At 41.8% G+C, this 21,518-nt stretch overlaps 1 protein-coding gene across 1 annotated transcript in view; it reads left to right on the forward strand.

Annotated features, from left to right (window-relative positions):
* The window catches only part of CLCN4 (chloride voltage-gated channel 4), a 37,873-nt gene that overhangs the window by 10,988 nt on the left and 5,367 nt on the right, over positions 1-21,518 (forward strand). Inside the window, exons 3-10 of the mRNA XM_056499302.1 lie at positions 108-207; positions 3,977-4,164; positions 9,465-9,587; positions 11,124-11,330; positions 11,436-11,516; positions 12,034-12,579; positions 14,689-14,875; positions 17,638-18,036. Coding sequence (XP_056355277.1) covers positions 108-207; positions 3,977-4,164; positions 9,465-9,587; positions 11,124-11,330; positions 11,436-11,516; positions 12,034-12,579; positions 14,689-14,875; positions 17,638-18,036 — 1,831 coding nt within the window. The remainder of the gene's footprint in view (positions 1-107; positions 208-3,976; positions 4,165-9,464; positions 9,588-11,123; positions 11,331-11,435; positions 11,517-12,033; positions 12,580-14,688; positions 14,876-17,637; positions 18,037-21,518) is intronic.

The following is a 21,518-nucleotide window of genomic DNA, read 5'->3' on the forward strand; positions in this document are numbered from 1 at the left end:
AACTTTGTACTTTACAATTGTCAACCCGAATCAGCAACATATGTTTAATAGGTGTTTAATTTCTATAAGTTTAATATGTGTTATGGTTAATATGTGTTTAATTTCAGATTACAAGCAAAAGTAAAGAATCCATATGGGAGTTCATCAAGAGTTTGCTGGATGCCTGGTCAGGATGGGTTGTAATGCTTCTCATAGGACTGCTGGCAGGTATGTATGTGTTAGTGCTACAGCTGTGCCTGGAGCATCTCACCCAAGCTGCTGTGGTACCATCTGCTTCTCTTTGTCCCTCCACTGATGTTTGTGTTTTTAAGCTAAAAAGACAGCTGTATGCATTCATATAGTTATGATCCTAAATAAAAATACCCACTTGCAAAGTCTCCTTTTGAGTCCTGACCTAGAAAAAAATGTTTTCACCAGTAGGGGGATTTTTCTATTGCTTTAGGAAATCTGCATTTGAGTGCTTTGATGGGCTGCTTTGACTTTCTGAATCTCTGCTTTGCAGAAGTCAATTTTATTTTTAGATTTTTTTTCCTTGTCATCACTTAAATTCTGCAAGTAAAAAATATGATGTGGGGAAAATATTGGACACTCAAAGGGGAGCTTTATAAACTGCTATTTCCACTGGGTTATTTCTTTATCTGTGCGTGAAGGCAAAATACAGTTTCAGACTTGGTTTCAGATCTGCTTTCAGGCCAGACAGACATTACATATTTAACAGTCTGCCTAAATTCACATGGCAAATTCATTAATTTCCTCAATATCTCCTGTCTTTTCCTCAGTTTAGCACATCTTCCTGCTTGGAAAGCTGCACTTCTCTGACCCAGCTCAGACAGCTGTCATTTTTTATGCTTTTTCAGCGATGTCAGGGTGCTCCTGTGTCATGCTGCTTGGTAAAAGCAGCATGTGAAGTTTCCCAGTTTCCAAGGGGTGATGGGAATTTCCTGCTCAGCATCTGTCAAGTTAATATGTTTATTACAGTTGTTAGGAGCCTCAGAAGTACTGGTAAAATTCTTGAGAAAACATTTCTGAAGTGACATGTTTGGCAAATTATGTAATTTCATAGACATGTAATTGTTTCCACAAAACTTTGTTGGGAGGGTGAGATGGGAAGAGAGTCTGATAGACTGACTCCTTCCAGGGGTGCTGAGTCCTGCCTGAAGACCAGGGTTGTTCTCATCTGGGATGAAGACTTCTGCCTGCAAATAAAGTCAGAGCAAGCCCTTGAGGGCTCTAGTGACCTCACTAATCCTTTCCTCATACAAAGAATGTGGTAAATGCACACATTCCTGTTTTAGTAAAAACATCCCAGAAGGTTTCATTCAGTTCTAGTTTGCAATGAAACCTCTTGCTGAAATCCTCGAGGCTGTTAAAAGCCAGAGTCACTGCCCTCTGATAAGCCCTAACACTGACATGCCCAGCTTGGGAAAGGGGCTTGAGGGTGAGCTACAGCTGAGGTCTGGTAGCTCTTGGAACCTTTTCAATGATGAGGGGCAGAGCAACGTGTTTTAGCTCAGAGAGTCAAACCATATTAGTCAGGTATCTTAACCAGGTTTGGGGAGGGAGGAGATGGTGGTGCAGTTTTATGTCGTTTTCCTCTCTTAAAATATTGCCTGCTCAGAGAAGAAAGCATGCCACAAGGGCATGGGTATGATCAGATGGGATTGCTTGGACCAGTCATGGTCCTTCCCCTGCTGAACAGGCAGAAGCTACTGCTGCTCCAAGGGGAGTAGGCTCAGTGGATGTACACTGTGAACCCTTGAGCAGCTGGGTCCAGGCATTACTGGAGGCAAGCAGAAAGTATGGCAAGGAGTGGGAGAGAAAGGGAAAAGTGGCAGCAGCAGTACTCAGGACATCAGAGTCCCATGGAGCATTCTGCCCCTGCTGTCCCTGTGCTGGGCGTGGAGTAAAGCAAGAAGGGACTCTGGGAAAAGGCTGTCAGGGGCTTCCACAAGTTTCCAAAAGCACTTGGGTCATTTACCCAGGCCCAGGAATTTAAAAGGAGCTTAACTGACCTAGAAGCCTAAATACCATCAATTAGGTAAACTTTATCTTTCAGATTTTGGAATTCCTCAAAGGCTGCACCTCTATTGCCAATATAAGCCAAAAGGAGCAATCCTTGTTCTCCAGTGCATCTGCCACTGGGCCCTGCTGCTCTGTGCATGTGTAGCTGCACTGGGCGAGTGAATATTGGTTCTGACTTGCTAGAAAAAATGGATTTTGGCCAGATTAGTTTTCAGTTGATTTGTGGGTTCAGGACAGTGTTGGTCACCACAGAGCCACAAGTAAACAAAATATAGCTGATGGAGGCACGAAGGAGAGGACCATCCCATTGGGCAGGATGATACATATATAATGTCATATATATATATATATATATATATATATATATAATCTATATATATATATATCTTGTCTTTTTTGGAGTGTCATCGAACCTGCATCCTTTGTTAGTCCCAGAAAAGTGTAGGTGGGAAAGGGATGTCTGGAGGGGGTTCTGCTCTGGCTTCCTGCTCACAGCAGAGCCAACTTTTGGTTACAGATAACACCAATACATCTTGAGAATGTAACAGAAGCCTTTGGGATCATATCATAGTTTCCTGTGTGAGGGTGCACACATAAATTAGCCTGATCAGAGCCCCTCACTGCCTCCAGTCTGTGGCAAGTACCCACAGGACCTTGACTGTCAGGCTGGAGAGAGATGATGGTGTATGACACAGTCCAGTGGCAGGAAGGGCTCTGAGGAGCTCCTGGAAATGAGGCTTTGATAGCCAGAGCCTGCTGAATGCAGAGAAAAGGGAAGGAACGTTAAAACCCACAAATGTTGTTTGGTGGGGAGGCCAGATGAAGATTGTTCACACTGCTGCTCTTGTATTCCTGGGGACCCACCTGCTCTGAGGTGCTGCTGCTGGGGCAGGCTGTTATTGCTGATGAGTAGATGACACAGAGAAGCAGAAATGTTCTCTTTTTGTGTCTGAGTCTGGTGGCCACCGGGTGTCACTGTAGCTCTGTGGAATTACTGGGGAGACACAAACGAGTGTGGTGGTACAGGGAAGATTTGAAAGATAATTTTATTCTGCATGTCCGGATTGCTAATCAATGTTCAGACGTATCAAAAGCCCATTCTGTTAAGTTTATAAGTCAGAATTTGGCATCCAGGTTGTGTCTGTAATCATCATTCTAAAAGGTTGCTGTGCTGGCACCAGTAAAGCTGTACCTAAACATGCATATCCTTCTCCATTACCCCTGAAATACAGTGAGGGTTGACACCTGTGGCCAAGCGTGTGCACAGAGACCCTGCACCATGTCCTCCCCATCTCAGCCAGATGGGAACTGCCTGGGACAGGTGCAGGCTTGACATTGTTTATAGCTCCCCATTTGGCCATCAGCCAGTATGAAAATTATATATTTAAAATAAGAGCTTATGAGAGAGCACTGAAGGTCAGAAAAACTTTTTGCTGTCCCCAGTTCTTTGGTATATTTGAGTTTATTGATGCAGAGAATAGTTTGGGTTGGAAGGGGCCTTTAAAGGCCATCCTGTCCAGCACCCCTGCCATAAGCAGGGTCATCTTCAACTGGATCAGGTTGCTCAGAGCCCTGTCCAACCTGACCTTCAATGTTTCCAGGGATTGGGGCATCCACCTCTCTGGGCAACCTGTTCCCATGTTTCACCACTCTCATTATATAAATCTTTATCCTTATACTTAGTCTAAATCAACCTCTCTTAGTTTAAAATTGTTAGCCTGTGCCCTACTGCCTGATAGAAAGTTTGTCCCCATGTTTCTTGTAAGCCTCTTTATGTACTGGGAGGCTGCTGTGAGGTCTCCTTGGAGCCTCCTCTTCTCCAGGCTGAGAACACAGCCTTACACTGCTCCTGCTTACCCAATCATGGGTTTTATTCTGTCACTAAAATTAGATCTATTATCCTTGCAACTTGATTTTAATGCCAGCATTTCTTTTTCTGCACTTCTTTTCCCAGGTACACTAGCTGGAGTGATAGATTTAGCTGTGGATTGGATGACAGACCTGAAAGAGGGTGTCTGCCTGTCTGCCTTCTGGTACAGCCACGAGCAGTGCTGCTGGACGTCTAATGAAACGACATTTGATGACAGGGACAAATGTCCCCAGTGGCAGAAATGGTCTGAACTTCTTGTAAGCCAGTCTGAGGTATGAGAGGCCTGATCAGTGGGGTCACAGCAGGCCAGGCAATGCCCTTTTCTCATACTTGATGTTCCCTCCAGAGAGGTCTTCTGAAAAAGAAAGTAGTGAACTGAGCACACTGCAAAAAAAGACATTTCCACTAGCAAAATCTGCTTAACTTGAAGGAGGTCCTGTGGTTTCAGTGCAATGGAAACTGGAAAAATGTGCCATTGCACCCTTTTTTAATCAGTCTTAAAGTAAAAGTGTTTCATAACATGCATAGCATAATCACCAGGGGACCTGAACTGCATTTTCGTTTTTTCCTTTTTAAAATAATTTTATGGGACAAAAAAAGATGAGCACTGATAAATACATTTATGAGGATATTTTTGGGATTGCAGATGAGGTTTTATGTATTCTGATACAGGGAGCTGCATAAGAACTGCTTGTTTATTCCTTGCTATTAGTTCCTCTATGACACATCGAGATGCTTAGCTTGCACCAAAAGCTGGGGAAAGAATGGGCTCTCTGGGGGTGGCCAGAGTGAAGGATTTGCAGGGGTGCTGGGCAGGAAGGGGTAAAGCTGATCTGGACAGACATGAAACTTCTATTTTAAGATTTTTTTTTCCCTTACATTTTTTCTTTCAGAATTGCAGTTATTTTAAATACAAAGAATGCTGTTTCAAAGCAAAAGTGAAAGTTTCATTTTAAAAACACTAAAAAGAATCCTTCCTGTATACCATTTGGCAGACACTACTTGTAAAAAATACAAAAAAACCACATTTAATTTTCAACCTAAGTTGTTTAATATATTGAATAATATTGATCCCTTCACAACTCAAATCTTTGGCAGAATTATTGTCTCAAATCCCCCCTTCCTCCTTATTTCTGACTTGAATTTGACAAAAGCTGAATTTGATGGGTGGGTGGATGATTTGGAGGGGTTGTCTCAGACCTTCCCCCTTTGTGGAGGGTGTCTGGTCCTGCAGACAGTGTTTGAGGACACATTCACTGCCAGGCAAGTGTGTCATTCTTGTTCCCTTCAGTGCTGCTTTTGGTGTGCAGGACAAGAAGTACTAGGTGAGAGTGTCTGTGCATAAGTATAGCTCAATTCTCTATAGTTTTAATTAGCCATAGTGGGGGTGCTCACTGTCCCTGAATATTCTCACCACATGATCAGAGACAAAAATCTCTCAGAGTGGTTGCCAGTGCTGAGCTGAGCTTCCCTTTGCCAGAGGTTTGTGAGGTTCACCTGGTCTTCATCAACAGGAGTTGTGTGTGTCTTTGTGACAGTGAAGCAATATCACCCTGATATAAAGCTACAGGATGGGGCTGGTGTAATTTAAGAGAACAACAACAGAAAAGCCCCCAACAAAACAAAACAAAAAACCCAAGCCAAACCAACAAACAACAAACAAACAAACAAAAAAGTGGAAAGGCAAACAAGAGGAAACTGTTAAAATTATTAGGGGATTTGGAAATCCCATGCATGTGTTTGACATACTGTTACTTTGGATGGAATATAGGAAAGATGCATATCCTTGAGAAAATTTATTGCTTTCTCCTGCTTCTCAAAACCAGCAGTCATGGCTGTTGTGTGCTGTGGCCTTTAGAAAATCTGCCTTTAGAAACTGTGAAACTTCACTCACTTTGTGTTCAAATTGGGCCTCTCACCCCTGGTGTACTGTCATAGTAGGACAAAGAAGAAAAGGTTCATCTTGGCTTAGTTTTAGTAACTTTCCTAAAACAAATGGGCCTCTAAAATCCGTGGGTTCCTGAGGGTCTGATGGAGGCTGTGAATATTTTTAATATATCTGTCTGTTACTGTTAACTGAAATCCCAGGAAAAGCCCAATAAAAATGTGAATTTGGAAAGTCAAAATTCAGTTTTGTTCAAAAGGCTTATGTTATGGGCAAGTTTCGTGCTGTATGGTTCCTGTAGAGGTAGAGGATTTTAGAAGGTATCAAAATACACTGAACTTGACTGAGTTTCAGAATAATTTTGCTGTGTTTTTCTTCTTTTTCACTTTGTGCCTGACATTTACATAAGAGCCCAATAAAACAACAATGCACATTGGAGCACAATCTAGGCAAAAAGTATTTGAAACAGTTTCCCTAAAGGTACCTTAGTCAGACATGCCTCGTTTTTTTTATGCATGACTGTGATTCTTTCTCATCATAGCCAACTAAATTTGACATTTTGAGGACTGAGATTTAGATCAGTTCTTCCTTGTGGTTTTGCCAATTTATGGCTGTGATAAACCCTGTACATATGTTTTCATGGAGAATTGTGACATTTCCTATGGCATCTCTTGAAAAATGTTTCCATTCTAGTGCTCCTATAAGCCCAAAGCAGAGGCTTGATATAAATTATTATGGAAAACATAATAGCCCATTAGATACATACCAAGCTATGTTTTCTTCCTTCATCACTGTTTTGTAGGCCAATTATCCTTCACCCTTCTGATCTTGAACTACTTCCAAAGAGGAGGTGAAGAGGGTTTTTTGGTGTGAGAAAGTTTCAAAACCTCAAATTCACTGGCAGATCAAAAGGTCATCAGATGTCACTGGTGATCTGTACTTTCCCTGTCCTGCAGATTCAGTTTGGTCCCAACCCCAGCTTCACTGGGGCTGAGGACCCTGTTTCTGATGGTGTACAGATGTCCAGGGTAGAGGATAGAACCCATGCCTTCCATGGATCATGACACTGGATCCAGCAATGGACTGAATGCCTGTTCCAGGGCTTCTGCATCTCATGCCATGAAGCTGAGATCTGCAGGACAAGGAAGCCCCTGTAGACCTGGAACCCACATCTCAATTTTGCAGCCTTGAACCTGTCAGTCTTGAGGCCACACACTGCTGTGACATCCATAGGAGACAGTCTGTAAACTGTGAGATCCCTGTCGAGTCAGAGTAGAGCCCTGGGCCTCTGCAGTAACCATGCACTGGAGGGCATCCTGAGGGATGTGGTTTATCTCAGTCTTCTGAGTTTCTGAGGGTTGTTTTCAGTTGTGTTCCACTTGTGTCTAAACTGGGCTGACACCAGATCTGAAATATTGTTTGGTCTTACAAACTAAAATACAAAATTTTGCTCAGTTTCCCTTCTTGCCTCATTACTATTGCTTCCAGGGTGAGTCTTTTGAGCTGTCATGGGAAAGGTCATAGCAGGATCAGCTCTGCTGGTGATCTGCTCCAGTCTCTGACTCCAGTGTACATGCTCAAGACTTTCACTGGTTCAGAGCCTTAGTAATGGCATGTAATGGATGAGAAATGAACCATTTGTTATAATGAGTTACTGCTGCTTCACTTCCCAAAGGTTTTCATATTATTAATCATTAGAAGCTGCTGCAGTTGAACCTGCAGAATGCCAGATATCTGGAAAATGTAACAATGAAAGATGTCCCCAGGGATAAGATTGAACTGGCCATACAGACTCCTGTGGGGTCCTGCCACAGCACTGTAGGTGTATGTGTGACTGCAGTAACGAGCTGACAGAGTTTTCTTATGACTTCTGAGATGCAGAAGAAGAAGAAGTAAAAAGAAATAAAGTTAATTTTCCTCCAGTGAATTTAAAAGCAAAATTATGGCTTTTGCTCAACCTAGTAGGGCCAAATTTTTGTAATGGTGTTGGCCTTCTTTGGAGGTATTCCAGGTTCACACTGACAGGAGGGGTTTGCCCTGAGGCAAGATATCCAGAGTTTTCTCTAGAGGAAGAGTAAATATTGTCATAGCTGTTTGTAATAGGAAGCACTAGGAGAAGACATTCATGAGACTGTCTTCAGCTGTAGCAACAAAGATCCTTGGTTACTCCAGCTGAATGTCAATCACTGCAAGTGTGGGATCCATGGCTGCTTGGTCTCAGGGCACTGGGGGATAACACTGTACTGCTTCAGCATTCTGCTGTCATCAGCAAAGCCAGCTGCTAACTCCAGCAAGCACCAGCTTAACAAATTGCCCTTCTTCCAGGTACATCCATAGGGATAAGGGTTAGTGGTATCCTTGCTGCATTTTCATTTGGACAGACCTGGAAAATGAAGCTAGCAAGCACCCGAGCTGTTAAAAGTTGATTCCTTGCAGATTTGAAAACAAGGAGACTTCTCATCTCTACGTTTTTTATGACTGGGAACAAGGCTTGGCCAGCTCTGTTAACTGATACAATTGATTAATGCCTGTTTTCCTAGTTGATTTATCACGATGTTGATATCCAGGCTGCTGTCCTGCAGAGCAGAGGCAGGGGCCCTGATGTTCTGGAGCAGCTGGGATTGCATCCGGTAGGAAGAGTTCACCTAGAGGTGAAGGATTCATACCAATTCATGCACTGAGATTCATCTCAGCTTTTTATTCTGTAGTGTCATGTTGCTACAGGATATTGTTTGAAGGCTTAAGCTCCTTGTATTGATTTGATGCTGCTGAGTAGATTCTCTTTTGTCCATGTTGGTGGGTTTTTGAAATTGATCTAAAAAAATACGCATGTGAAGAGGCAGAGGTATTCCAAGACAGATTTTAACAAAAGTTTTGACTTGACCACTGGAAAAAGGTAGAAACCTGAAGGTCACTATTGACTATGCTTTCACTATGGCACTGTACAGTCAACCATTGCTGTTGATCATTAGCATTCCCATTCTAATGCTAATTTTTACCTTAGGAAAGTAAAGCTATTCAGTTTGAAGATGGGCCAATTACTGACTGGAATGATTTTAAAATATTGGGGCAAAAATGACTGAGATGTGTGAGTAGGTTCTGCCAAGCTATAATGGACAGCACTATATAGAAAGAAACGCTTTATTTACAGTTTTACCCTTCCTATTTGTGAATTGAACTGGCTACTGATATACACAGGGATGTTGTTTGAAAAAAATCAACATCTGCATGGAGAACTGACCTTTGAATACCAGCCCTCAGAAAAATATGTATCAGGGTCTCATTCCTTCATTCCTTGTCCACTATCATGGGATGAACCCAGCAGATTCCTTCATTAGGTGCCTTTTCATTACCTATTGCTTTTGCCCTTATGACATTTATTTGATGTTTTCAAATATTATGTGGGTTAGTTAGATTTTCTAGTGCTTGAATGATGCTCAATTTAAGGTATTTGGGTCCCTTGCAAACAGACTGTATGGACTGGGTTAGGTATTTATGAGTATGCTGCTTCTTTCCATGAGTAATAAAATTGTTGGAGTATATGAAGTTATTTGTCCTTCCTGAGGAAAAGCAGCATTTACAATGTAAATGAAAAATCAGGTTCCATGCCATTATGATCCCTAGTACAAGTGTGAGATTTGCTAATCTGCATTTATCTAACAATGTTTGTTACTGTTATTTTTCTAGGGTGCAAGTGCTTACATTCTAAACTATTTTCTGTACATTATGTGGGCTCTATGTTTTGCTTTCCTGGCAGTCTCCCTGGTCAGAGTGTTTGCTCCTTACGCCTGTGGCTCTGGAATCCCAGAGGTGAGTTTCTCTTTGTGCACAAATATCAAAAAAACCCCAAAAAACAACAACAAAAAATCACTGCCTTTTCCCATTCCAGAACTGTACTATGAGATAGCATAGCAACAAGGAAATTGTCTTTCCATGTCATCTGCCTTCTTTCCTTTTTTTATGCTTTTATGGTGATCAGTTTTTCTTAGTGAAAAGTGTTCATATGTCACTGTGACAGGTTAATGCACGTACTTGTTCATTGCCAGAATGTGAATAAAAAATCAACATGTCCAAGAGACATACTCACTAGAAGATTATAGAGAATTTTCCTAGGATGAAATTACTTGGGCCAGTTAGAAGACCAGTTATTTTTTTAGGCTAGACTCCGAATAAAAGCAAAATAAAAAGAAGAGGGTAGGCTACAAAGCTAAGGTTTCCTAAACTGCTGAAGATGCCCATCATTTGGGATGACTGAAAAGTGTCTGGTGCACGTCTTTTGCATATTGTATCCCTGAAGACAGAGTAATGTACATTGTGCCAACATGACAACATTATAGCAGCCAAAATATCTACTTGATTTTCAGTCATTTACATATTGAGCCTCAGTCCATATTGAAGCTGTTAAATGAAGAACCTTGTAATTAAACCAGCAGAGTTATTAAAAATCTTTGAAATCAGAGAAGTCTATTGTTAAAAGTGCTATGGAACTGCTGGAATTATTATTTAGGAATCTGGCAGACAGAATCAACAGCCAAAAGCTTAGAAATCTTGGCATACTTTTGTTCTTGATCTCTAAGAGAAGCATCCAAATGTTTAAAAAAAGTTCGCCACAAATAATTTAAAATATTTGAATAATTCCCATGTTTCAAAATAGTAATATGTGTCTTTGTTATGTGTTTGATATATTTGTGGTTTTAAAAAGTTTTCATAGTTAACTGTAAAGCCAGTTTCCAAGTGGTAGATCCCTCGTGTGAGGTGATGCTCAGCTCCAGCCCATTTCCAGGCCTAGAGTCCAAACCCAAATCCCACCCTGCAGCCTTTGTGTCAAGCATATGCATTGTGCTCTTTCTGAGCCACTCACTAACAAAATTAAGACAAAATGTGTAGAAATATGATCTTTTGAATGTTCTCATTTCATAATATGTGCATGGTTTTATGGCATTGCAATTCCAAATACCTAGAACATTTTTTGTGTGTTTTATCTGGAAAAAGTCTGTTGTTGTTTATTTGCTTTTTTTCTGCTTTGTTAAACTCAAATCCACTTTAACTCTGATCTTGTAAGCCAAGGAGATATGTAGGAGTTTCATATTTCTATTGATCTCTGTGAGAGTCCTTAGTGCTTGTTATGGGGACCACCCGTAAGAGCAGTAAAAGTGTGGTCTGCTTAACCCCTGCTCAGATATTGCTGTGGGAAAGCTGCCCTACCTACAGTTTCTTTCTCTCCATCACTGTCTCTTTTCAAGCAGTCTGCAACTTTTTAAACTCTGCTGGAGTTTTAGCTCCATTTGAAAGTTCAGAGTAGAAAAAGGTTCTTCATCTTTTCAACATGTTCTTCCTGCTTTCCAGATAAAAACCATCTTGAGTGGGTTCATTATTAGGGGCTACCTGGGAAAATGGACACTTTTAATCAAAACAGTCACCTTGGTTCTGGTGGTGTCTTCAGGCCTCAGCCTTGGGAAAGAGGGCCCATTAGTCCATGTGGCCTGTTGCTGCGGAAACTTCTTCAGCAGTCTTTTCTCTAAGTACAGCAAGAATGAAGGAAAGAGAAGAGAGGTGAGGTTGGCTTATAAATTTCTAATTTCTAATTTTCTAATTTCCCTGTCTGGATACTCAGAGTTTCCTACAACTCATGCCTTGTACTAAACATTTGCTTTGTAGGTACTTTCAGCTGCAGCTGCTGCAGGAGTTTCTGTTGCCTTTGGGGCTCCAATTGGAGGTGTGCTTTTTAGTCTGGAAGAGGTGAGACCTGGCAGTTCACTTGCTTCAACAAATATACTTTAATTTGATACGTTTCTCCAAGATTACTCGTTATTTTTCAAATATTTATATGCTTATTTTTCTTCTGTAAAAGCAATAAAATTACTGGAAATCTATGATTTCCAGTACTAAGACATAATCAGATATTTTAGTATAATCTGAGTAGCAGAAGGGCACTGGCTGTCTGGAAACAAATTAGGTGATTCAGTATGGAAATATATCCCTCTGCTGAGGTTTCTCCAGCCTTCAGCTTGCTAATGCATGGACCAAGCTGTCAAGCATTTCTTACACTCTCTAGACAGCAACTCTGGATACAAATTTATCAATTTTAAACTAGTTGCTACTTCTTGAAATCTGAAAATGCCTTTTCCCGTACGTTCTGGCTGTGGTAAGGTCTAGTGCTCACAGTATAGTCAAATTAACCCCATGGTGGTGGTAGTTAAAGGAAGCACCCTCTGTCACACTCAGCGAAATGTTTTTGGTCTCTGCTTGGTTTTAGGTCAGCTACTACTTTCCTCTGAAAACCCTCTGGAGGTCATTTTTTGCCGCTCTGGTGGCTGCCTTCACGCTGAGGTCCATCAATCCTTTTGGAAACAGCCGCCTGGTCCTGTTCTACGTGGAGTACCACACGCCCTGGTACATGGCCGAGCTCTTCCCCTTCATCCTGCTCGGCGTCTTCGGGGGCCTCTGGGGCACCCTCTTCATCCGCTGCAACATCGCCTGGTGCAGGAGGCGAAAAACCACCAGGCTTGGGAAGTACCCGGTGCTGGAGGTGATTGTGATAACAGCCATCACGGCCATCATCGCCTACCCCAACCCCTACACCCGCCGCAGCACCAGCGAGCTCATCTCCGAGCTCTTCAACGACTGCGGGGCGCTGGAGTCCTCGCAGCTCTGCGACTACATCAACGACCCCAACATGACCCGGCCCGTGGACGACATTCCCGACAGACCCGCTGGCCCTGGAGTCTACTCGGCCATGTGGCAGCTGGCCTTGGCCCTGGTGTTCAAAATTGTCATCACCATATTCACTTTTGGCATGAAGGTAAATCGGGGATGGGCACAGGAGCTGCCGTGAGCACAGGCACACATGGGTTGCCATGGGCAGCTGTCTCCCCTTCCCCTTCCCCTTCCCCTTCCCCTTCCCCTTCCCCTTCCCCTTCCCCTTCCCCTTCCCCTTCCCCTTCCCCTTCCCCTTCCCCTTCCCCTTCCCCTTCCCCTTCCCCTTCCCTTTCCCCTTCCCCCTCTGTCTCTCTTCCCCAGCCACGGGGCTGTCACTGAGATGTTGCAGCCTGCCAGCACCCTGCCCTGTGGCAGCACAGGGATGAGCCCTGCTTTCCCACCTTCTAGTCATCCGTGGCTTTGTTAAGTGAAAAAGAAATCTGTGTGAGAGTTTAAACCTGCTGTTGCCAATGAGCAATTTCAAGATGATTCCCACTGCAGCTGTTTCTTAGCTCTCTCATGGATATGGGCTATTTACATTGTTGTTTGTCTTGTTGGATTAATGTCTTAATGTGCCTCAAGGAAGTAATAATTTTACATTTGCTATTTTACACATTTAGAGCATCACAGAAATATAAAAGTGGCTAAAAAGATCTATTTTAAAATCTTTTTAAGCACTGTAGCTTGGAAAAAAAGGGGAATGAATGAGAAGACTGACTGATGTGCCATTTGAATATTCTGGATATGCAGCTTTTTCCTTCAAAATCTCCTTCTCCCCATAAATGAGTGATGAAAGGTCCAAGAACAATTTATCCAAACTTTCCATATATACCAAGCAGTTTGTGGTGAGCTCTATATATCTGATTAATAGAGCACATAAAAAACAAGTTCTGTCTCTCTACAGCTCCCTTTATGTGAGCATTTATTTAGGGATCTGATGGCTGCAGACAATGAGAAGTTTTTCTTAGTTATACACTATACTTTATACCATGCTCAAAACTAAATTATCTCATCTTTCTCTTAAGCACTACACTTGAACTGAGGATCCATTTTTAGCCTTTCACTCGAGAAACTGATTTATGGCTGACAGTCCATTGTTATGCTTGTTCATTAAAAGCTTTGGTTCTTTATTTGAAATGTGATTCTTTATTTATCTTATATATTTAAAATTTGTTAGAAGTAATTGACAGTTTCAACCAGTCTGTAAAAAAACAGATCAAATAGCTTCACCCACTAAATCTAGAAGACTCAATTGAACTGCATCAGCAAAGTTAACACAATATGGAGGGGGCTGTAGCATCTGCTGTTGTCAGCCTTAGATGCCTCTGGGCTGTGCTGATGAGGTGATTAGTTAAGCTTTTTAGGAAGCTCAAGGCATATTTTCAGACTTTAAAAGATATTATAAGCTTTCCTCCCTGAAAACAACAAAGTCCATGCAAGCCCTTGTCAACAGGTCTGAATTGTCTTCTCCAGCAGGAAATATATTTCCAACTTGGTGGTACACTTGACACTAAGAGGAAATGCACTATCCAAGGCAAAGTATATTTTCATTCTCTTCCTCCCCACCTTCCTTCTCATTTAAATGCTGTTTTAAATGACTTGTGACTTGATTGTACAGCAGACAACAAGGTAATGATTTTCAGAGCTTCCTGGAAAATATGTTGTAAACTGAGATGGAGAATTAGTTGCCTCTGAGCAGTTAGCCCCCTTTCTCTGAATTTTTATTCTTCATTTGACATTTAATTTAAAATCTGGTCTGATTTAGCCTGAAAAGCTATTAATAAAACCATAAAGTGCTCCATCTGATAGAGGGTGAAATCAAGATGTTATTTTCAGTTAAGCTTATTCTCAAGCCTATGACAGAACCATCAGCAGCTCCTGACTTCCTGCTGAGAAAGCAATAAAGGCAAAGCCAGGGATATCTTGACTTCAAAAGCAAACTATTATACAGAACAGCATTTATCTCCCTAATTCAGTGGGATGCAGCAGATAGGATTCAACATTTCTTAAAAAAATGCACTAACGTTATATAAAGCAATTAATACACATGTAGCCACATGAACTCAGTCAGTGCAGAAAACTGTCAGACCATGGGGAGCAGCCCTGTAGGCTGGCATGAGGCTATGGAAACTTGGTTCACTTACTGTTAATTAAAATTGTTTGATATTGGTAATTTTTGCCAAGATGCTTATGTGTCTATATTTCATTGCAGATCCCTTCAGGCCTTTTTATTCCTAGCATGGCTGTTGGAGCCATGGCTGGCAGGATGGTTGGGATTGGAGTGGAGCAGCTGGCATATCACCATCATGACTGGATCATCTTCAGGAACTGGTGCAGACCTGGGGCAGACTGTGTCACACCAGGACTTTATGCTATGGTGGGAGCAGCAGCTTGCTTGGGTATGGTCTCTGCTGCTCATTGGTTTGTGTGTGACCAATACTGGTGTTTGGGGACATGCTTTGGAGGGCCCTGTGTTTGTGTGAGCTGCTGGTTGGCATTTCTGGGTGCAACAGAGGTTGAAATCAAAATGTGACGGGCTAAAGAAGGGGCAGCTTCCTCAACTGGTTGCTTCAGTGATCTTCCAGATGATCAGAAACAGAAAAGCTTGCAGTCATCAGTGTCTACTTCTTGTAACCTGCCAAAAAGCAGAGCAAAGAAAAGAAAAAGTTGAAGTTAGGCTGCAGGTTTCCAAGGAGTATTTTTACTTGCGTTTTTTCCATCTGATGTAATGAAATTCACTGTGACTGGACTAAAACTACTTACTTGTTTAGGCTGTGCTGTCTCTCACTGCAGGAAGAAAACATCCCAGTTTTTACTAAATTTTAAGCTACACAGAGGCAAAAACTCTGGGTTTTATTTTGGCTGTGTGTCACGTTATGGTCAACTGAGCTTTATTTTGGTTTTAATTTTGATCATAGGCCAATATTGGATTACACTCAATAATATTTATTGGATATAACAGCAATGATCTGTTAACTATTAAAGCAAGATCATTGAATAATAGCTCACAGATCAAATTTCTAGCCATATATGCAACAAGAATGGTATAAGCATACCATCTGAGCACGTTTTTACCTCATCATATATTTTTCCCCTTGTGTACTTGCATATTCTATCTCCTTTTGTTGCTGTTGTTGGTATCATCATCAGCAGATGAAAAAATAGTGGAGAGGCACAACACATGAATAATGTGATTGAGTAGGTTTGAAATGAAAGATGCACTCAAGGAAGAGCTGGAAAAGTTTCATATTTGGATGCTCATATTGGAAAAGCAGGATCATTTGTGCAATCAATATAGAGGAAGGAAGGATGAGATTTGCTTGAAAATGTAATGTCTCTAATGTAGATATCAACACCTGAATTGTGATTCCCCTCAGAGTCAAAACAGAAAAGTGAGGTCTGGGATGTTTAATGTTCATAGAAGAAATAATACACAAAAATTTGGATCTGATGTTGCAGTTAATCTGCTAGTCAGCATAGAATTATAGAAGCATAGAATATGCTGAAGGAAGGGACCCATCAGAATCATCAAGTCCACATTCTGCCCATGCACAGAACACCCCAAAAACCACACCATGAGAGAATTATCCAAATACCTCTTTAACTCTGTCAGGCTTGGTGCTGAGACCACTTCCCTGGGAAGCCTGTTCCAGTGCCCAACCTGGTTTTTCCCAAGGTGAAAAACCTTATCCTGATATCCAGCCTAAACCTCCCTGACCCAGCTTCATGCCATGTCCTCAGGTCCTGTCACTGGTCATGAGAGTGAAGAGATCAGTGCCTGCCCCTCTGCTTCCCCTTGTGAGAATGCTGAAAACCAGAATGAGGTGTCCTCTTAGTCCCCTCCAGGTTGAACAGACTAAGTGACCTCAGTCACTCCAAAAAGGCTTCCCCTTCACACACTTCATCATCCTTGTGGCCCTGCTCTGGATGGTTTTTAATAGCTTAATGTCTTTTTTATATTGTGATGCCCAAAACTGCACACAGGACTCAAGTTGGGGCTGCAATCTCTTCCTCTTTTAAAAGGTCCAAATTAAGGTGCAGTGGTTTTTAATAGTGTGGTGAGACATACAGTAGAATGGTCACAGCTTGTACTTAAGCTGTACAGCTTGTACTTCAGCTATTCTGTACCAAAACTTATCTTGCCTAAAGTAAGAGATATGGAGTAAGTACTTAGTGATCCATACTCTGGTATTTGCTCTCAGCTTTTCAGTCAGAAGTTTTAGGCATTCCTCAGATGAAATTCATATCTGGATCGTAGTGTTAAATAATCAACATGTAATATTTCTGTATGCTGCTAGATAAAAAGTATATTTTAATGACCTGTTTCTGATTTTTCTGATTTAAAATGGGGCTGTATTTTGAGACCTAAAAATAGCAGATTTATTCCATTTACCTTTTGAAAAGAGGCAAAGAAATGTTACCTAATAATTCAAAGATATGTACACACTTGTCCTCAGTTATGTGATTATTTTTATCCTTTAATGTAAACTGAAGGAGCAAGGAGCTTGCTTATTAAATTAATATGGAAAGAATAGTTTGAAAAATACAGCTACAACCCTGCCTATGGCTGCATGCCTGGATGGCCTCAAACCAAGTTGTACTCAGTTCAAACTGTATTATTATAGTGATATCCAAAGCAAGGGTTTAAGCTATAACATAGCTCTTGCAGTGGTCCTAAGCTGTTCTAAGGCAGGATTTTATAAGTATGTTGTGGCCAAAGATACTGCTCTGCTTACTCTTCAGTATGACTGCAATAGATAGGTCAGTCCACATTCCTACCTGCCTCAGCCATGGCACTTAACTCATTCTTGGAGTCATTTTAGAGGGCTAATGGCAGGGTTCAATTTAACTTTATCAAGTACCCATTAAAGCTGATTTTGTTGGCATCCCTTCTGGTTTTAAAGCTCTGTCTTTTAGCATTCACTGTTTGCTTTTCAATGCTAGCAACTTTGGCACGAGCAAGTTCACTCAGCCTTTTTGAAGAAAATTGCAGTAGATGAAAAATACCTTTCTTCAGAGAAACAAGCCTAAGAGTGTAAGGGCAAAGTACTCAGCATAAATAATTACATGCATTTTTGAGTGTAAGGCTCAGAAATATAAATGAGTTGCTTAGTATGTATGCCAGCCCTGGGAGCAACTTGAGTGTTTTCCTCGTTGGCAGGTGGCGTGACTCGAATGACGGTCTCTCTGGTGGTGATCATGTTTGAGCTAACGGGAGGCCTGGAGTACATTGTACCTCTTATGGCTGCAGCTGTCACAAGCAAGTGGGTGGCAGATGCCTTTGGAAAAGAAGGGATCTACGAAGCTCACATTCATCTGAATGGCTACCCCTTCCTGGATGTGAAGGATGAGTTCACCCACAGAACCCTGGCAACCGACGTGATGAGGCCAAGGCGGGGAGAAGCTCCTCTGTCTGTGCTGACACAGGACAGCATGACAGTGGAGGACGTGGAGACACTCATCAAAGAGACTGATTACAATGGCTTCCCAGTGGTGGTTTCAAAAGACTCAGAGAGACTCATTGGATTTGCACAGAGACGAGAGCTGATCCTTGCAATAAGTAAGTAGAGTATCAGTGTCCAAAAGTTTGATTTTGAAAGGATTTTTTACAAGATAGGAGGTTACCAGTATCATTTACCTTGAAGAATGCACAAACAAGAACCAAATCCAGCTTTTTCTTCAAATCTGACTTTTACTGGTTAGTAGGATGTGGAAGCTTTTCTGTTGTGTCATACCACCTGATAAAATTTTGTGGGCTTGACCCTTGTGGGCTTAATTTTGCTGTCACACAAAAGAGTAAAATAAAATTCTTCTAGAGACAGCAGAGAGATATTCAACTCACATGGCCAAAATTTTTGTCAGAACCAGACCAAAAGCCAGTGTAGTGCTCAGTTTCTTTCGCTCTCTATAGGCTTCCAGAAGTGGCTGGGGCAGTCAGGAATTTTGGTCACCCAGTGATGACAGCTTGTGCTCCTTTCTGTTGCTCTGTCCCAGTTTTTCCTCACATGCAGGCTTTTAGTGCTACAGGTGGAAAGTTTTCAGTGCACAATGTTTTTTTGGTAAAGATGGGTGAATTTTGCCTGGCATCCAGTGGATAGCTGGCTGGTTGCCTGAGAGTCTGAATCCAGGTCATTAAAGGTTTTCACTGTCAGGCCCTTTCCTGATTGATCTGATGACTAAGTGGGTATTGAAGAACAAGCATACTGGATGAAAGCAAGTGTTCCCATCTTTTCTGAACCCAGGGCATCCAGAACTGGAGAGGCCTGCAAGGCTGGCCACTGTCTGCTCCCAGTTCTGGCAGTCCTGTGGTGTTGAGGGCCAGCTGGGCAGGCAGGCAAGATGCCATCTGGACATGGGTGCCTTGTACTTTGCAGGGGAGGGGAATGTCTGGTATATCCAAATCTCCTTGACTTGGAATTATTCTTCTCTGCATGGTCTTGTTTCATCCCTGTTGTCTCTGATGGAAATTCAGGTGTTTTTCAGACAAGAAAATTAATAAATGGGAAATTTGAGTTATTTTTGAAGATCACTTTCCATCTCACTTCCCACAAAGTTAAAACAAAAATTGAAGTAACAGTGGTCTTTAAAGCACATATTTTAGATGTATTTAACCTATGCTGGGTCTATCTTTTGTACTGCCCATGCCATGTCATGGCTTTAACACTTGGTGCCTTCCTAAGTTAATAGTCTTTTGCACCTCCTCTTAAGGAAGGTATGTCAGTGGGAAAATTGCATGGAATAAAGATGCAGAGCCCTCCCTTTAAAATCAGAAAGATAAGAGGCTGCTGAAGTGAGTGAAAGAACTTTGAGGAACTGAGACTTTTGTTTCAGGTCATAAATGTCAGTGTGGCTGAATGGTCTTGCCAGAAGATGTGAGAAAATGTCTAGCTATGAACTGACAACAAAGAAATCAGTTAAAATTAAACTCAATAGACATTTAGATCAAAATGCTTTCCTGTTCAGAAATTGTTTGACATCTGCATTTTTCAGAGGAATAGGTACTGTCTCCTGATCAGTTCTAATTAATAGCATCTTTCATAGGAAATGAGACAGAACTTCGATTTAAAATCAAATTGTTATATGCATAGATCAGCTTTTCTAAAATCCTCATCCACCAGAGACCTTTGATAACCCTTTTCCCCTTGGGCTGAGTGTGAGTGCTGTCATTCTATGCTGACACTATGATAAATGGTTAATCTTTCCAGTATGGTTTGTGTCCTTGTGACTTAAAATCTGGATTTGGTTTTGAATGGCACAGTTTATGGTTCCAGTACAGGGCAGAGGAAACCACACTAGCTTGTGGTTGTTAATCCTCTTTCTCTGATGTTGCTTTGCCTGAATTTCAGAAGTTGTGATTGCTGATCATTACCCAAGGGTAGCTAATGTGTTCTGAAACTCCACCTCAGCTTGCTTCATGGTTGTGATCATGGAGCCATGAACCAAGTCTCTGTAAGTCATAAAATTCCTTAAGAGAGGAATATCACACATGGTGAAACATCTCTTATTCACCTTATTTGGGTTCATCTGCTCATCCCAACAGAGATGCTGGAGTCACATTTCAGAATGTAGAGACTTCTACAGCACTTCAGCCAGGGAATGAGGTTTTAAAAAAACAGAGTCAGGCCCACTCCAGTATCTATCTCTTCTTTCATCAGCACCTCTTTTTCATGGTATTGTGCCCTTCAGAATGCCTCCCCAGTTTGAGCTAGCTCTGGTACCTCTACATAAGAGCTCTTAGAGCTTCACAGAGACATGGTTTCAAGCAAGAGTTTCAGCTTCTTTCTCAGGCCAAATTAATTGTGCATCAGTAGTGGGGTGGTCCAGAGAATACTCTGGGAAAGTACTCCAATTCCCTCACCCATCTGCCTTCTTGGAGGAAGGCAATAGCTACTGAGTCTTGCCCCAAATATCCATTCCCACAAAGCTCTCTGTCTCATGATTTACCCCCACATAATTTCTTTCTTGCTGAGTGAAGTGTGCTCTATAAATGCATCAAACATAGGTGAAGTGAATGGCAATGCCATTTCCAATTCCTCAGCAGCATCCTCAGGAGGACTGTGTCCTTCCATTGATCCTTGTTGAGCAGGAGGGCAGGTGAGGTGGCAGAGCCACCCTTTGGGAAGAGGTGTCTACATTTTAGATGACACCTACTTTACAGTCTTACAGAGGGGAGTTTTTGACACTAAAGCTTTTCTTAAATTTGGCCAGCTCCAGAGGCACCATGAAGAAGGCAGAGCCTTGGACAATAGCCAGGTGGCCTGTATAATATACTTTTCCCAGTGTGGAGTTGAGAGATCAACATAGTTGATACAGGCTGTGAAATGTGACCCCCTGAATATGAGAGGCTGTTTCACATTTGGGAGAATTAATTCACTCTCTAGCTATGACAAGAGCTTTCTGCATAGATTGCTCTGTAAAACCAGACATTGTCATCCATTTGCTTTGCTCTTTCTGTTAATCTGTATCTGCTTTTCTTACCCACTGACTGCAATAATGATCTGCTCTTCTGTTTTACCTTTACTCCCACTCCCCCATCCAGTGAGACTGCATACAAAATCCACCATTTTTCTGATGCCACTGAATTTACTCCAAAGTACTACATCATTCAAATTTCTCCAGAGAGGTGTTTGACGTGGAAGAGTGAAATCATGGCTTTGGCTAATCACTATTGTTCAGGGTCATTGCTGCCTTGGGAACAGCAATGTGGTAACCAAAATGCTTGGCCCTGTTTCTTAGGGTGCAGCTTTGGGAAGGAAATACCTAGCTGTCAAAGGTTTTTATCAAAGGGTGGGAGTTACCTTCAGTTTGATTAATGTTACCTCTTAGCACAGATCATATATCAAAGAACTATGCAGGCATATTCACACTTGAAATTGGATGTATGTATTGAAACAAGCTGAGACAAAACTAACATCATTCCTGTAAATTGCAATAGGGTTTGTAATATGTGGGGTGAGAAGGTTGAGAATCATATACTGTACTGGTATTAGGTTTGAGCCAGCCCTGCTCCAGTTCCAGAAATATTACAGGACACTGATCGTT

The sequence above is a fragment of the Oenanthe melanoleuca genome, chromosome 1 (genome assembly GCF_029582105.1).
Source record: "Oenanthe melanoleuca isolate GR-GAL-2019-014 chromosome 1, OMel1.0, whole genome shotgun sequence".
Taxonomy (NCBI): Eukaryota; Metazoa; Chordata; class Aves; order Passeriformes; family Muscicapidae; genus Oenanthe; species Oenanthe melanoleuca.